Below are 18,208 nucleotides of genomic sequence, written 5' to 3'. Positions count from 1 at the left end.
CACAAATGATCTGGAGATTTCTAAGCCAAATAATGTTTTCCAAAAAGCGGACCCTGAGAACCAAACCAAACAGTCTGCTATAAAAGGCCATTGGAGGGTCTAAACACTGGCAAGGGGAAGGGCCGCACAAGCCCAGGAGGCCGCACAGTTCTAAATGGCCTCTCCAGGTTCACATCTGGATGGCCGAATTAGCTGGCAGTAGAGTGACTTTATGGTAAGGCCCAGGGAATCCAAGTTTATGGCATCCTGGTCCCAAGACATTTGGCTTCCTAGGTTCACCAGTCAGAAGTCCTTGGGAATAAAGAATCCTGATTAGTCAAGATACTCCATTGTCACCAAAGAGAAAATTTCTTTGGAAAAACAACAAAGCTGACCATATCAGGGAATGAAAGGGCCAGAACTGAACCTAACAAAGCTATTCACCCAATTCACTGCCTTTGCATTTTAGGTCTCTAGCTTTCACAAATAAGACAGTCAGCAGTACTGAACTCACTGGCCAAAACTGAGTGTTGCCATGGTGCAAATCTGATCATGACATATCCAGCTTCTCCTGCTATTAGTTATCATAATGCTTCCTCCTATGCCAATAAAAAAAAAGTTATTCCTTTTTTATTCAATTTATTCAATGAGGGCAAATGAGACTATTTTTAATCTTTCTGCCACTGTAAAATTGTCATCTTCTTTACCTTCCCCACCAAAATAAAACTGTTATCCTTTACTATTCCCATCTAAATCCATACCTTCTCTTGCCCTGTTCCCTATTACTAGAAAGTTTTATCTAATCATATATCAACTACCTACAGTTCCTTATAAGATTGATTTATATTTCTAAATGAAAATGAAACAATAATTGCTACTATCCTCTCAGTTCCAGAAAACCACATATCCTGTCCTCAGACCCCAAACCACAAATGCTAAAAATTATGAATAAGAGGAATGTCTATTTGCTTATGTTATAATGAATAAAGAAATTAACTAGAGTCTTGCATTGAGAACAATCAGCTCATTCTTGACCTAGCATCCTATTTATCTTTCTATTCTCAAGGCTAATTGCTTATATAAGCATGCCAATTTGCCTTGATTATAGGATTCTTAATAAATGAATGTTGTTTACATTTCACAAGTGTATTTGAATTTCACTACAGGAAGCCAAGCTCATCAAGTCTTTGTAAGTGGTAAAACCAGAGATCAAAGCAAAAGGCCTGCATTGAACCAACAAACAATTAGGCTGCAGAATAGAGGCCTAAGCAAAAATGCAATTGATTTATTGATTGTTCTACTCCAGAAGTATACCTCTAGGTCACTGCTCAATCTTATACAATATGTATAGAATTTTCTCACAAATGTTCATTATGATAATTTGGTGGACATTTCTTAAACAGTTAAAAAGTCTCTCTACCATTCAACAAGATTTGATCCTTTTCTTCTGTATTTTTTCATCTCACAGCTTTTAGTCGAATCAAAGGTCTAGTTTTTTTTTTTTAACTCTTCTCAACCTTCTCAGTTTTGCCTAATCTCTCCAAATTTTTTTTAACTTCTTAAACAAGCCCTTTTCTGTTACACTCACTATCTTGTTTTCTGCTGGTTTTAACTCATATGCTTGGTCCTCGTGTTAGGAAGAAGAAGGGGAAAAACATCTAGCACAGTGGCTATCATGGCCGCACATTCAAACCTCCTAGGGAGCTTTTTTTTTTAGAAATGATACCCAGGTCACATTCCAGACAAATTTATCAGAATTTCTGGGAGTGGCACCCAGGCAAATGGGGGTTTGTATTTTGTTGTTGTTTTGTTTCTGTTTTTTGTTTTTTGTTTTGTTTTGTTTTTGTTTTTTTTTAGAGATAGTCTTGCACTGTTGCCCAGACTGGAATGCAGTGGCATGAATCACAGCTCACTGCAACCTCAAATTTCTGGGCTCAAGCAATCCTCCTGCTTCAGCCTCCCAGGTAAGCTGGGACTACAGGCATGCATCACCGCACCTGGCTAATTTTCATTAGTAGTAGAGCTAGGTCTTGCTATGTTGCTCCAGGCTGGTCTAGGACTCCTGGCCTCAAGCGATCCTCCTGTCTTGGCCTCCCAAAGTACTGAGATTACAGGCATGAGCCACTGTACCTGGCCCACTTATACTTTTTGAAGCTCCCCAAGTGATGTCAATGCACAACCAAGTTTGAGAACCGCTACTTTAACTTACCAATACCCTTACCCTACCTTAAATAAGGTGTTCTGCCAAACTTCCATGGAGAGAAAAAAAACAAGGAAAGGAAGTCAGGTCCCTGAGCAAACCCTCAATCAAGGCAGGACTTGAGACTAGTGAGATGTGTTATTTAAAAGCACCATCAGTCACACTTTAGTGTCCCAGCACCAGGCACAAGGTCAAAAACGTGAACTATTTAAACTGGCTGTGGTGGCTCATGCCTGTAATCCCAGCACTTTGAGAGGCCAAAGCGGGTGGATCATTTGAGGTCAGGAGTTCAAGACCAGCCTGGCCAACATGGTGAAACCCCGCCTCTACTAAAAGTACAAAAACTAGCCGGGCGTGGTGGTGCATGCCTGTAATCCCAGCTACTCAGGAGGCTGAGGCAGAAGGATCGCTTGAACCCAGGAGGCAGAGGTTGCAGTGAGCTGAGATCACGTCACTGTACACCAGCCTGGGTGACAGAAAGAGAATCCGTCTCAAAACAAAAAAAAAATGAACTATTTGATATTTGACACCATTCCCAAAATGATGAAGAAATAAGTCAAGTGAGATTACAGAAGTCAGTCTAGTGAGGTTACTTCTGGAGATAACAGGGTCTAAACAACTCAAGGCTTTCAGCTTCTGTGGCAATGGTTATAGGGGCTTACAAATGCATCAGAACTTCTGCAAAGAAAGAAGTGGACTGAGGTTACATGTGAAATAAGAGTCACCAAAGTCAGTTACAGGCTACACAAGAACACTGAAGATCATGGAATCACAGAAACTATAGGAAGTTTGTCCTAGAAACTATACAAGACTAGAAATCATAGAGAGTTTGTGTTAAGTGCCTACCAGTGAACACTGATGGTCATGTTTTTCTGTTTGTTTTTTAAGAGAGTGAAAAGAAAGTACATTTTTATCTGTCAACATTGAACATCATCATACCTGGTAAATAGGGCTAAGTGTTGCCCAATTTCAGAATTCCAAGCCCGTCTGGTCCACATCTGCGGGCCTCGGTTGAAATCCCAGTTCAAGAGGCAGCTCTCCAACCTAACAGCTCTTCCCTTAGACAGTGCTTCCAAATTATATCCTATCAGTTGGAAACTGCATAGTCCTTGCCGCTTTGTTGAAAGACAGGTTTCTGGAAAGGAGGAGGGGGTCACTGGGAAAGAGGGAAGAAGATCACCCTGCAGTATGAACAGTTGGAATTCTAAAGGGAAGACAAGAAATGAGCTATCTCTGTCCCCAGTGTTCAAGTAGGTCAGAACTAAGAAGGTACATGAAGGCTCTCTAAGGAACCATGACTCCAAAGCCTGGGGACACACTTCTTGTTATCTGCAGGATGGGGTGGCACTCCATAAAGAGTTGCTGCTCTACAAGATGAGATCTGCCAAGCAACCGTATAGATTGTAACTCACATTCCCTCCTAAGCTCCTCTAGGCTGTTCCTTCTAAGGATCCAACGCTTTGTTCCTAAAAGGATTCCAGTTACAGCGCCCTCTTGCAAAGGAGGGGCAATCATCCATAATCAGTGCTTCTTGTATTATCTGCTTTTTTGACCTCTATTACTTGCTTAAACCTGAGGGCTAGAGAGCCCACTTTACCTTGTCCCTATTCCCCAAGCTCTAAATATGAAAAGAAGAGCACTGTTCATTAAGACCAAACCCTTTAGGCAACAGTTCTCATAAAGTCAAATGAATTTCCAGAACAAACATCAGCACATACTTATCCTTTTCTTCTTTGAGCCCAAGAAGGACCTACCAGGAGATCTTTCCCCACTCTCAGGGGCTATAATTCTATGTCTAGAACCTGCAAGTGGCAGACTCACCTCAAAGAGGGTAACTTTCAAGCCAATAATGTACTTCCTATCGTCTTGGGCTGGAAAGGGCCTTCCAGTCACCAGTGTTTTTCACACAGATTATCTGAATAACTTTTTTTTTTTTTTTTTTTTTTTTGAGACGGAGTCTCGCTCCGTTGCCCAGGCTGGAGTGCAGTGGCTGGATCTCAGCTCACTGCAAGCTCCTCCTCCCGGGTTTACGCCATTCTCCTGCCTCAGCCTCCCGAGTAGCTGGGACTACAGGCGCCCGCCACCACGCCCGGCTAGTTTTTTTGTATTTTTTTTAGTAAAGACAGGGTTTCACTGTGTTAGCCAGGATGGTCTCGATCTCCTGATCTCGTGATCCGCCCGTCTCGGCCTCCCAAAGTGCTGGGATTACAGGCTTGAGCCACCGCGCCCGGCCCTATCTGAATAACTTTAATGGAGAACGCACCATCCATTTTCAACAACTCTATGTGTTAGAATATTTTTCCCTATGCTCATATGACTTTCAGTCACTGACCCTGGGGAATTCTACTCTTTAGACCACACAGAACAGCCCTACACACATTTCCACCTGAAAGTTCTTCAAAAGCCAACATCAACTAATGAATCACAATGTATTATGTTCTGGAAATTTTATGCTTTCGAGTGTTATGATTTCCATCATCTCACGACTATACTAACAATTGTGCCAAATTCTATTCCTTCTCACAAAGGAGGAAAACCAAGGGCCAGAGGAAAGAGTTTAACTTGTCCAAGTTGGTGCAGCAAATATGATTCTAGAAACTAGGTCTCCTGCCTCCCAGGCCAATGCTAAATGAGAGGCCACAAGCAAAAGTACTTCTTATCACTTAGGGATTTAAGGCCACGCATACAATCGCTCCCCAAATTTCATCACTTTACACTGTTGCCAGTCTCTTCCTGGAGCCAAATATTTGCATTTGATCAACTTCTATCCTAGATACCCCAATATATTGTCACAGTTTTTACTGGTATTATTAGGAAGAAAAAATGTATCCTGATAATGATACAGCCCTAACCATATATTCCCACTTAGGAGAATAAAACAGCTCAGGGAGTTACTGCCTAGGGTGAAACTGTAATGGCTCAAAGTGACAACACTCCACCGCCCCTCTTCCATACTCTCTTTCCCTCACAACAGGAGAAAGAATGTGAGAAAACAAATCAGCAGCATCCGATGGCCTCACTACACTCCCACCCATCCATCTGCTCAACAGACTTCATGGCAAGTGTTCTCCTTGAAGTGGCTGAAAGGGAGCAACGCCTTGCAGCGGGAAATAAACTTAAATGTTAAAACTTGACCTTCCAGCAGGGCACAGTGGTTCATGCCTGTAATCCTAGCACTTTGGTAGGCTGAGGCAGGTGGATCACGAGGTCAGGAGTTCAAGACTAGCCTGGCCAAGATGCTGAAACACTACCTCTACTGAAAATACAAAAATTAGCCGGGCATGGTAGCACACACCTGTAATCCCAGCTACTCAGGAGGCTGAGGCAGGAGAATTGCTTGAACCCAGGCGGCAGAGGTTGCAGTGAGCCAGTATTGCACCACTGCATTCCAGCCTGGGTGACAGAGCAAGACTCCATCTCAAGAAAAAAAAAAAAAAAAACTTGACCTTCCTTTCCTTTTCACAGGTAATTATATACGGAGTGTATGCGTTGCATTGACAGGTTGTCTATTCCTTCTGATTTGGAGAACAAACTTTTCAACCAAGGTATTTCAAATCTGCCTTGAAAAGAAAAACTGAAGAGTACCTTTGTGGACCAGATCAATTTTTAACTCCATGCTTGAAAACAGAAGAGCACAGTGAAGATGCCAAAAGGCTTGATATCTAAAGAGACGAAACTTCAAATGCACCTCACTTCAGTCACTTCTGAAGAATTTCTGCCAACTTTATCCAGTCTGAAATTTGCACTAACCAGACAGGAAGTTTTTACTGCTAGTCCCAGGCCCTTTTTTTCTTCCCAGTTCTAAGCCTAAGGAAGCATAATATAAAGGAAAGGCCAGAGGGAGTAGGGAACAGATCCAAATCTCTGCTGAAAGACCGGATTGGTTATTTAATAACTGTACAGTTTTAGGCAACTTAGGTAATCTTTTTCTTTTTTGAGACATGGTCTCACTTTGTCACCCAGGCTGGAGTACAATGGTACGAACATGGCTCACTTCAGCCTCGACCCCCAGGACTCAAATGATCCTCCCACCTCAGTCTCTTGTGTAGCTGGGACTCCAGGTGCAAGCCACCACACCTGGCTAATCTTTGTTTTCTTTTTTCATAGAGACAGGATCTCACTATGTTGCCCAGGCTGGTCTCGAATTCCTGGGCTCAAGCGATCCTCTCACCTCAGCCTCCCAAAGTGCTGGGATTATAGGTGTGAGCCACCGTGCCCAGCTTAGATAGTCATTACTTACGCATCTATAACGTTGCTGATAGCATTAGTTACTATAAGCATTAAATGAGAACAGGTAAAAGGCCTACTCATAGGAGATACTCACAAAATGTTCCCACTCCTTCTTGAAACAAAATGACCACATTCAATCTCAAGGCAAGGGGGAAAAAATGAGAAGGAAATGGACTCAAATTAATCAGATACCAAAGCAGTTCCTAATACCAAATATAAGATAATACTGCCCTAAACCATTACTTCCTAATAATTTTAAATCTGTTTGCAGTGCTGCCTGATACCTGATACTGCATAAGATACAGCAGCTAAGACACAGACTTAAAAATTGTCCTTTCCTCTGAAACTCAACAAAATAATTTTTAGGATAGCTCTTCAACAGAGGCATCCAAGGGCGTGCCTTTTAAGTTGTAAACAGTGACTGCAAGCCAAAAATGAGTGAATATTATGGAGTGTCTAATGTAGAAAGAGGTATTCTCAGACAAAAAACATCAGTTGTTCACATCCACCAAGAACCACCTTCTTATCATCATCTTTAAAAATAAAGGACATGGGAGTATTTGTGCGTGTGTGTATGTAACCCAGGGATGTCCAATGTTTTGGCTTCCCTGGGCCACATCGGAAGAAGAATTGTCTTGGGCCACACATAAAATACATTAACACTAACAACAGCTGATGAGCTTAAAAAAAAAATCACGAAATAAATCTCATAATGTTTTAAGAAAGTTTATGAATTTGTGTTGGGCCCATGCAGCCCACAGGCAGTGGGTTGACAAGCTTGATGTAACTCCCAAAATTAGACAATGGTTAACAAATACAACGGAGGGCCACATGGCTATTATAGATGTGAAGAACTCCCAAAAAACACAGGCTAATATTACCTATGAAACATATACATCCTTACATCAAAGAACAAAGATTGAAGTACGTGGCCGACTTTATAATTTATGAAACACTTCCATATAAATTATACATAGGTTAGAGTATAACAGAAACATTGCACATACACACACACAAAGGTACATGTATCTCACCTTCCAGCTCTACCTGAAAGGTCAGTAGAGGGAAGCAAATAGTTAAATGTATACACTAAGACAGTAATCTTTTCCCTTAAACAGAAGTTTTATAACTATTACTATAATGATACTGAAGACGCCTATCCTTGGGAGGATTAAACTCCTAAGACTGGGATCCAATTTTTGCTAGTCACTAACTCATTTTTTTCTATTAAAAAGATTACTTTTCAAAGTTCACCCCTCTACTGAAAACTCATTAGTCTTTTATTCTCTCATTTCCATTCATACCCACCAATTTTTTATATTCACACAATTTAACCCATATAAACTGATGGGGAGGGAGGAGCTAGTTCTTGAGTAGGTTTGTTCTCTCTTAAGGCTTTCCTAACAAGAAATAAAATAGACTTCTGTCATTTTCATTTTTATTTACTTCTCCCTGAGGCCTTAAATATTCTAGAGCTGGAGGATGGGAGGAATTGTTTTCCTAGCTTGAAACAGTCTGTTAATTATTGATGTAAGCCATACTTACAATGACGTGCTTGGACACTTTTCTGTACAGTATTACTATCTGGTTTTCCTCCCAAAACACCCGTATGATCTTTATTATACAAGAAAGTTGAACTGGTATCAATAATGCCAACACAATTTCCATTGTCCTCCACATACATACTTAAAAATTTGCCACCTAAAACTTGTCCTTCAAGCTTGATGTCGAGAACTAAATGGTTTGAACTGATTTCTTAAGCAACTCATAAAGAAAAGCAAAGTTGGGATTATCACACATACAACTCCAGAAAAAAAACCAACAAGAGAAATCACCAACACTGCACACTTCTATTGGCCTATGGAGATGATTTGGAAGGTTTCAGCTCCTCTCTCAGATTGTCAAAGAGCAAGTGGAGCTGACTTGGGAGAAGGAACCCATCAACGGTCCAAATGTATCCCTAGGAAGAGTGTTCCCAAGCTGACATGGTCCCCCAAAAGCTTTGTCTCTACTCAAAAAAAGGTCAGACTGGTATTGTTTTTGTTTCTTGTTTGAGAGGCTTAGAATATTGTAAACAATTTTAAAAGGAATTGCACCCAGTAACAGTGACACACAGTAAAGTAGCCACAACAATACTGCCCCAAGAAGCTTGGGATGTACAATCATAATTGTCTACATACTATATTTGCAACTGCTAGCCTTAACAGGAACACAAATCCACCATGTTAATGATGGGACATCATTTTTCTAAAGATTAATTCACACCATGTGTTATTAATCAGCAGGGTAACTGAAAGCTCAAGCAAAAAAAAAAAAAAATGCTATCCTAGTCAAGCAGAACTTAATTGCATTATTATTATTATGGCTGCTGCACTGGCTTCTCTGTGACACTGGCTCCTCCACCACAAGTATTCAGACACACACACACACACACACACACACACATACATACAGCACCACAGCATGGATGGAAAAACAAAAAAGCCAGAGTCAGGCGGAAAAAAAGCTAGAGCCAGGAGGTAAGAACCACATGTCTAGTAGGAAGAGGGTTTTGAAGAAAAACGTTTGTCTCTGGTAAAGCAGGTCAGGTATGCACCCAGGCCGCCTTGAGAATTATGCCTAGGCCGTTTCATTTGAGTGTCCCATCTTGCACAACGGTGGGAGCAGCTGTGGGAGATCACAGGAGATGCAAAGCAACCCAAGCAACCTCATCTATCTCCCCGACGGCCACACCAGAGTTTCCAGGTGGCGGGAGAGAGAGCTCAGTTCTCCCAAAGAGCACACAGCTAACCTGCCATCCAGAACATCATTTCCCATACCAAACCATCCCTTTTTCAAGGCCTGAAGGCAGGCAATTTGAACGTCCTCTCGCTGAGCAGACCTAAGAAAACCGATTTTTGATCTAAAACTCGAGTCCTCTGCCAAAGTTGTAAGTGTTCATGAAAACAAAAGAAGAAAAGAAAACCCGCAGGCAGGCACAATCGTTGGCTGCCCGGATTACGAGTTTCCCTTGCTGCCTAGTCTTGTGGAGTTTAGAGGTAACCAACTAGGAAAAGAGAAGTGTACAAGTGTGAGGAGTAGGAATGCGTCCAATCTCGCCTGTGTCCCTCCCAACATCCCTTAGAAGAGGCTGGGACACTAAAACTGGAAGTCTGGGGACCAACTGCAGTCCAGATCCTGGCTGGGGCAAGCCGCCACACCCTCTGCAGCTCACAGCACAAGCCTCGGCTGGGAGGAGCCCAGACACAGTCCCAGCAGGAAAGGGAGAAAGAGGGGAGTTTTCAGAGTCCTGGATTCGAGGAGCTGGAAAGCTGGGAGAAGCGGAATGCAGCAGGGAGCGGGGGACCTGGCTGGGAGTGCAAGAGGAGAGGAGGGGTCGCCCGTGCAGTCAGGACAGCTCGCAACACGTCCCCGCAAAACTGCACATTTTTGTGGTTTAAGCTTTAAGTCTAGAGGGAACGCGCTGAGGTTCTCCCCAGCCTGGGTTTCAGACGCCCCTGCTCCTCTCCAAGGGCCGCGGCGCCGCACTGCTGTGGGTCTCCCCTTTCCCTTTCGCAAACGCTCTCCTTGGCCAAGCCACTACGTCCGCCCTCCAAGTTCGCCTCCTCCGCTCATCGCCCGGCGCGGCGCCTACGGCCGGCCACACGCGCCCCATCTGCCGGGGACTTCGCAGGTCCAGGGCTGGCCGCCCGAGGGATGGTCCGCAGGGGCTCAGGGTTTTTTGTTTTGTTTTGTTTTGTTCGGTTTAAAAAAAAAAAAGCCTAAGCGGCTCGCCGCCTCCTCCTCCCAAGCCCGCGCCACCTTCCCTTCACGCCCACGCCGCACCTCCCGGGCACACGCGCCGTGAGGTGCCTCTCCAAGCCAGACAATGGGTTCGGGGCTGGCTGGGCAGCCCGCCCGGAGTCCCCATCCCCATCACGGGACCCCGAGAGGCTGAGCCCGGGGGACTGCCAGGGGGGTGAAGAGGAGTGCTGGGGAGCCACAAAGGGGAAAGTGGGAGCCTACCCCTCGGGAATGGAGGCTCGCTCCCGGCATCGGGCGAAGGGGAGGGGCGGGGGTCCGCTGCGCCGCCCGGCCGGGGGCCCCGGGTCCCCGCGCCCGGCCGCCGCCACGCACTCACCAGCACGATGGCAAATCGCTCCTCCAGTTCACCTGGCTCGGGCATTGGCAGCTTCAAAGGCACGTTGTGCGCCCTGAAATCGGTCTGCTGCGAATCCATGCTCCCTGCGTTGCCCATGTCGGCGGCGCGCCGGGGCCAGGGGCTGCTCCGGGCCCCTAGCGTGCGCGTCGGAAATCAGAACAGCTCCCGGCAGTCGGCTCCCGCCCGCAGGCGCGACCTGCCCGGCTCCCCACCCTCCGCCGCGCCCAGGCGGGTGTGCGGCGCGCACCGCTCCCTAGCAGCGCTCCAAGCCGAGCCGCCCCCTGGCCTCCCTCATGCTCTCCGCCGCCCCAGCGCGGCCCCGGCCTCTTTTCCTCGGGAGGGGTAGTCGGGGCGCTGGGCGCCTATGTTCATGGTGCTCCGCTGGCACACCGCCCCCTGCCAGAGATCGCGGCCCCCAGCGCGTGGTCCCTCCTACTCGGCCTTCTGCCAGGCCCGCGGCCGCCTCTGAGACTTCCAGCCCTTGCCGGCCACGGCTGCGCCTGACCGGCTAACACCTCGAGCAGACAAATGCAGCTCCGCGCTCCCCTACACAATGCCCCCTCTCGCCCGGCCCCCGCCCCCGGCTCGGCTCCGCCCACTCGCCCCGCGGACTGCCGGGACGCGTAGTTTCTGCCCAAAGTGTCCGCGCGCAGAAACCACGCCCGCTCCAGAGCGCCGGGCCGGGTTGGGGCCATTTGCAGCAAGGGCGATCCGTACGTCTCTGAAGATAGCTTATGTCACTTTTGACCCTCCTCACCCCAACAGTAGAATATCTACATTGTGTATATCATGTTGACACTTGGTAGGCAGGTCTGTGACGGAATCCAATCAATGAATGAAGGAATGCATGCCTTCTGATTAAAATTCAGAAAATCGTTGCTGTTTTTAAAAGATCTAGTTCAATAAGGAACTTCAAAAGCATTGGCAAAGTCCTGTTTCATAAACGGGGGGGTGGGTCCATGGGTACTTGTTCATCGTTCTTTCTTCCATCTATATGTTCTTTGGTGTGATTGAAATGTTCTATAAACAAATGTATAATTTGAACTGGGTAAGGATTCAATTCAATTAAAAAAAAAAAAAACACCTGTCAAACACCTGTTATGTATGGGTTATTGTGTTCCTTGGTGGGAGGAAAAAAAAAAGAGATTTGCCCTGTACTGGAATACTTGCCAATCTAGTGAAGGAGAAAATTTACACACCCATGTTTCATGTGAGATGGATATAATGATAGTGTTCCGGGAGGCTTTGGGATGATCTTTGACTGCAGCTCTCTTATTCCTTCACAGCAGTCTCGAGCAAGGTGTCTTACAGAAAAGATTAGACCTGACTCTGTCCTCTGGGGTGTGTTTCAGACTGTAACAACCCATTCTGAAACCTCGGAAATAGAAATAGCCTTATAAGAGACTTTAGCCAACTGCTCATGTGAATGTTAAGGACATACATCTGGTTGACTTGTGGCTGAACTTCTGCAGTTAGTCCTTTCTTAGTTTAAAGCAGTGTTTCTTAATCCTAGATGTGTATCAGATTCACTTGGGAAGCTTTTTGTTAAAACTACTCACACCTTGAGCTCTGCGTAGTCTCAGAATCTCCTTAAGCGGAGAGCCTGAGCCTGGGCCGGTATAGGTTTAACAAGCTCCCCAGGTGATTTTGATATGCAGGTAATGTTGTTATCCTTTTAGTAAATAGCAAGTGTTTCTGGACAAGGTAGTACACCAAGATTCAATCATCAAGGACATTTCATTCATCTTTATAAACTTCAAGATACTTTAAACATAGTAGACACCCCAAGAACTATTTGCAGAATTGACAAGTGACTTTTTCCAAAAGCGTATGACACAAATACACACAAATACATCATGTGTGTCCTATTAAACCACTTCTAGTCTTTAAAGAATGGAGAGAGTATAAATAAATTCAACTTAAAATTCTGAATAACTGTAACCTGTATTTCTAAAGTAATGCTGTATCAAAGTTAGTGGCAAACGTGTTACTGATCTGAGAGAAAAGCAGGGAGTTTTAGATATACACACACCCCAAACTAGTGAAAATGAGTGAGAAAGAAAGCAGTTCGGACCGGGTGAGACATTTCTGACCCACAAAAGTATTTATTTCCTTTGTAATCTCTAGACATATACTTTGGCTCTGATTGACTCACAAAATCAGCCCACCCAGAGCGTTGCCCATCTGAATAAAAAGGCTGGAATTCTTTTCTGCAGTTGAGAAAGCCTTTTCGATTACACTTATGGCTCCCTGCGGCTATATTTCTGCCAGAAACCAAGACTTTTTTCTCCCTTTAAGTCTTATCACATCTAGTCTCTCTCATAAGCTCACACTTTGAGGGAAGCCAAGGACAAAGTGTGCAAATCTATGAACCAAAAGAACTTTCCTGCCATTTCAATGTTTGGAATCTCTAATATTTGGTTGTTATTTGTGATTATTAAGAGGAGAAATAAATACTCCATAGGATTGTACAATTTCTATAAGAACTTCCATCAAAATCTTAGGAAATTTTTTGGGGGGAGAAGGCATGAAGGGAAAGAAAAGACAAGACATTTATATTACCTTAATTGTAGCACTCTTTCCCACAAAATTAAAATCAAGCAATCATTTAAAATGCATATTCCATTTATTATTATTATTCTATATGATTTGTTATAACTCACGTGCAAAATATTGGCAAAAAAGAAAATGTCTGGGCCAGGCATAGTGGCTCACACCTGTAAGCTCAGCAGTTTGGGAGGCCTACGCAGGTGGATTGCTTGAGCCCAGGAATTTAAGACCAGCCTGGGCAACATGGAGAAATCTTAGGGTTACTACTCTGTAGCCAAGTTCACTTAGCCTTTCTGAGATACTAAGTGAACTTACCTGCAGAGCTGTTCCTTACATTTAGAACCTGAGGAGATACCAGTAAAACTTAGGTCCAATCCCTCAAATAGCTGATCTTGTAGAAGTATTTGTCCTGAATAATGGAAAAGCTTCTTTGAAAGCAATCACACCATTGTAGAGGAATCCCTGACCAAGCCATCCCTGGCATAGCTTCGAAATGCGCATAGAAGATAAATGTTCTAACATTTCAGTGTCCATGGAAGCTAAGTACAGTTTTAATAGACATTTTCCTTTTCTTCTTTCTTTTTAAGATAGGACCTTGATCTTGCTCTGTTGCCCAGGCTGGAGTGGAGTGGCACACTTACGGCTCACTGCACCCTCAACCTCCCAGGCTCAAGCGATACTTCTACCTCAGCCTCCCTAGCAGCAGCTAGGATGACAGGTGTGTGCCACCACATCCAGCTAATTTTGCATTTTAAAAAAATTTTAAGCCATTAGGTTTTAAAGGTAGTTTTGTTACATGACATAGACAATAGATTAAAATATTACTTTATTGTACTTACAATTTGCAAAATATAGTATCTTCTGAGTCACGGATCAGCACACATTTTCTGTAAAGGGACTGATAGTAAAAACTTCAGGCTTTGAGGGCCATATGGTCTATGTCATATCAACTCAACTCCGTCCTTGCAGTGCAAAAGCAGCTGTAGATAGTAGATAAATAAAGCAAATGGTTTTACTGTGTTCCAATAAAACTATTTATAAAAGTGGGCAGATGAATGGATTTGGTTTACAGGTATAGTTTTCTGAATTCTGTTCTAAGTTGACGGTCTAGAAGAATGTATATAATTCTCATCTCATAGTATGCATCCAGTTATTAATAATTAGCCTCTTTGTTATCTTCAGAAAATTCTTTATGGGAAGAAATATTGCAGGCTTTGTTATGAAGAAAATCAAACTGGCTAGTGGCTCACACCTGTAAACCCAACACTTTGGGAGGCCAAGGCAGGAGGATAGCTGGAGGCCAGGAATTTGAGACCAGCCTGGGCAACAGTGAGATCCCATCTCTCTTTCCCATGATTCTTCCCTTAGGGTAGGCCTTCCGCATGCACAGTGCTCTTCTTACCCTGGGGAATTGAGCACACACAGTGTGTTTGGGAAGTTGTATGCATACCCATCTCAGGCTTTCTTTTCTTTTTTTTTTTTTTTTTTTTTTCCAGTGGACCTTCAAGAAGAGAGATCTCCAGAGATCTTCAGAGGTGGCCATTCCAGTATTCAACTGAGTACGGATCAGTACATGCATGTGAGGAAAAAACCCAAAGCTGGTTATTTAATAATAAAGAGGTGAAGTCATCAGAAGAACATAAAACTCAATAACAGCATTTCAAAATACATGCACTCCGGCCAGGCATGGTAGCTCACGCCTCTAATCCTAGCACTTTGGGAGGCCAAGGAAGGCGGATCACTTGAGGTCAGGTGTTGGAGACCAGGCTAACCAACATGGTGAAATCCCATCTCTACTAAAAATGCAAAAATTAGCTTGGCATGGTGGTGCATGCCTATAGTCCCAGCTACTTGGGAGGCTGAACAAGAATCACTTGAACCAGGGAGGTGGAGGTTGTAGCAAGCTGAGATGGTGCCACTGAACTCCAGCCTGGGCGACAAAGCGAGACTGTCTCAAAAGGAAAAAAAAAAAAAAAACCCAACAACTATGTGTGTGTGTGTGTGTGTGTATGTGTGTGTCTATGTGTGTGTGTGTGTGTGTGTGTTTCTGTTTCTCTGGAGAACTCCAAGGAATACAAAGACTAAATGCTTTCTTCCTAAAATCAGGCATAAGGCAAGAGTATCCAATCTCGCCATTTTTATTCAACATTGTCCTAAAGGTTCTGGCCATTTACAGTAAGTTGAGAAAACAAAATAAAATGCATCAGCTTTGGCCCAGGTATAGTGGCTCACGCTTGTGATCCCAGCACTTTGGGAGGCCGAAGCAGGTGGATTGCCTGAGCTCAGGAGTTCAAGACCAGCCTAGGAAACATGGTGAAACCCTGTCTCTATTGAAAAAAGAAAAAGGCCAAGTGTGGTGGCTCACACCTGTAATCCCAGCACTTTGGGAGGCTAAGGTGGGTGAATTGCCTGAGGTCAGGAGTTGGAGACCAACCTGGCTAACATGGTGAAACACCGTCTCTACTAAAAATATAAAAATTAGCCGGTTTGCCTGAGCTCAGGAGTTCAAGACCAGCCTAGGAAACATGGAGAAACCCTGTCTCTATTGAAAAAAGAAAAAGGCCAGGCGTGGTGGCTCATACCTGTAATCCCAGCACTTTGTGAGGCCGAGGTGGGCAGATTGCCTGACGTCAGGAGTTCGAGACTAGTCTGGCTAACATGGTGAAACCCCATCTCTACTAAAAATACAAAAAAGTTAGGCGTGGTGACGCATGCCTATAGTCCCAGCTACTCGGGAGGCTAAGGAATTGCTTGAACCCGGGAGAGGTGGAGGTTGCAGTGAGCCGAGGTCACACCACTGCACTCCAGCCTGGGCGACAGAGCAAGACTCTGTCCAAAAAAAAAAGGGGGGGGAAGCGCCAGGAGCAGTGGCTCACGCCTTTACACCACGCCCAACACTTTGGGAGGCTGAGGCGGGTGGATCACCTGAGTTCAGGAGTTCGAGACCAGCCTGGCCAGCCTGGCCAGCCTGGCCCACATGGTGAAACCCCGTGTCTACCCAAAAACAAAAAAAATTAGCTGGGGGTGGTGGCAGGCACCTGTAATCCCAGCTACTCGGGAGGCTGAGGCAGAAGAATTGCTTGAACCCAGGAGGCATAGGTTGCAATGAGCCAAGATCGCACCACTGCACTCCAGACTGGGCAACAAGAGCAAGACTCTGTCTCAAAAAATAATAATAATAATAAAAAGAATGAAAGGGAAAAAAAAAGTATCTGGTCTGGAATGAAGAAGTCAACTATCTTTATTAATAGATGGCATGGTCTTTTATGTAGAAAACCTAATGGAATCTATAAAATAGTTACTAGAACTAATATGTGAGTTTAACAAGGTTTCAGGATAGAAGATTGATATACAAAATTCAAATGTGTTACTCTATAGTAGAAATAAACTTTAAAAAACTGAAATTAAAAATGCCATTTATGGTAGCATCAAAAATATTAAATACTTAGGTATAAATCTGACAAAAGACGTGCAAAACCTGCACAACTGAAAATTACAGTATATTGTGTCCAAACTTCCAAACTCAGAAAGCTTATTATTTTTAAGACATCAGTTCCCTCCAAATAGGTCTATAGATTTCTTGTATTCCAAAATAAAATTCCATAAGACACTTGTTTTTGTAGAACTTGATAAGATAATTCTAAAATTCATGTGGAATTGCAAGGACCTAGAACAGGAAAAACAACTTGGAAAAAAAAGTACAAGACCAGGCACGGTGGCTCACGCCTGTAATTCCAGCACTTTGGGAGGCTGAGGCAGGCAGATCACAAGGTCAGAAGATGGAGATGATCCAGCCTAACACAGTGAAACCCAGTCTCTACTAAAAATACAAAAAATTAGCCGGGTGTGGTGGCATGTGCCTGTAGTCCCAGCTACTCAGGAGGCTGAGGCAGGAGAATCGCTTGAACTCTGGAGGTGGAGGTTGCAGTGAGCCGAGATCGCGCCACTGCACTCCAGCCTGGGCGATAGAGCGAGCATCCGTCTCAAAACAAAACAAAAAAAGGACAAAATGGGAGGACAAATTCTACCCGATTTCAAGACTTATTGTAAAGCTACACTAATTAAGAGAGTATGATATTGATATTAAGATAGAGTGATCAATAGAATAGAATGGTGAGCCCAGAGGTGGGACTACAGATACATGGACAATGGGTTTTGACAAAGGTGCAATGGCATTTGAGTGGAGAAAGGATAGTCTTTTCAGCAAATGATTGTAACAATAGTTGTACAGAAATCAGATATCCACATTCAACAAATGAATGTTTATATATACTCACACCATTTACAACACAACTCAAAACAATTGTAGAAATAAGTGCAAAATCCAAAACTATACAACTTCAGAAAAAAAATAAAGGAAAAGATCTTTGTTACCTTGGGTTAGGCAAAGATTTCTTAGGTATGCCAGCAGGAAAAAAAAAATGATAAATTGGACTTCATCCAATTAAAAACATCTACTATTCTAAAGACACAGTTAGCAGAATGAAAAGATCCACTGCTGACTAAGAAAAAGTATTTACAAATTATATGTTTGATAAAGGACTTGTACACAGAATGCATAAAGAACTCTCAAAACTAAATAAGAATACAACGGACAAAAGACTTGAACAGATGCTCCGCCCAAGGAAATATATCCATGGCTAATAAACACATGAAAAGATGCTCCACCTCATTCCTCATTAGGACAATGCAAATTAAAACTACAATGAGGCCAGGCACCCTGGCTCATGCCTGTAATCCCAGTACTTTGGGAGGCCAAGGCAGGAGGATGGTCCAAACCCAAGATTTCAAGTTTGCACTGCAGTCCAGTCTGGGTGACAGAGCAAGATCCTGTCTTAAAAAATTAAAAACCTACAATGAGATATATTTCCTTACAGTTCTGGTATCTCAGAAGTTCAAGATTAAGGCACCAGCATTTGATGAGAACTTTTTTTACATCATCCCATGGTGAAAGGACAGAGAGGGCAACAGAGAGCAAGATGTGGCTGAACTTCTAAAAAGAACTCATTTTCATATAACAACATTAATCCATTCACTCCGCCCTCATGGTCTAATTACCTCGCATTAGACCTCAGCTCCCAGCACTATTGCACATGACCATACAAAGA

At 43.8% G+C, this 18,208-nt stretch overlaps 1 protein-coding gene across 5 annotated transcripts in view; it reads right to left on the bottom strand.

Moving 5' to 3' along the window:
- FMNL2 (formin like 2) overlaps window positions 1–11,141 on the bottom strand; it is a 317,675-nt gene extending 306,534 nt beyond the window's left edge. For 3 of the 5 annotated variants that reach the window (XM_010372899.2, XM_010372900.2, XM_030916859.1), the window contains exon 1: window positions 10,530–10,646. In XM_010372899.2, the coding sequence (XP_010371201.2) occupies window positions 10,530–10,646 (117 nt within the window). Of the gene's footprint in view, window positions 1–10,529 lie in introns of all 5 variants that reach the window. The other 2 variants (XM_010372898.2, XM_030916860.1) reach the window with 1 other exon arrangement.
- Between the last annotated feature and the right edge of the window lie 7,067 nt (window positions 11,142–18,208).

This window comes from Rhinopithecus roxellana, chromosome 14, assembly GCF_007565055.1.
Source record: "Rhinopithecus roxellana isolate Shanxi Qingling chromosome 14, ASM756505v1, whole genome shotgun sequence".
NCBI classification, from domain to species: domain Eukaryota; kingdom Metazoa; phylum Chordata; class Mammalia; order Primates; family Cercopithecidae; genus Rhinopithecus; species Rhinopithecus roxellana.
This window is presented reverse-complemented; position numbering and strand designations above follow the sequence as displayed.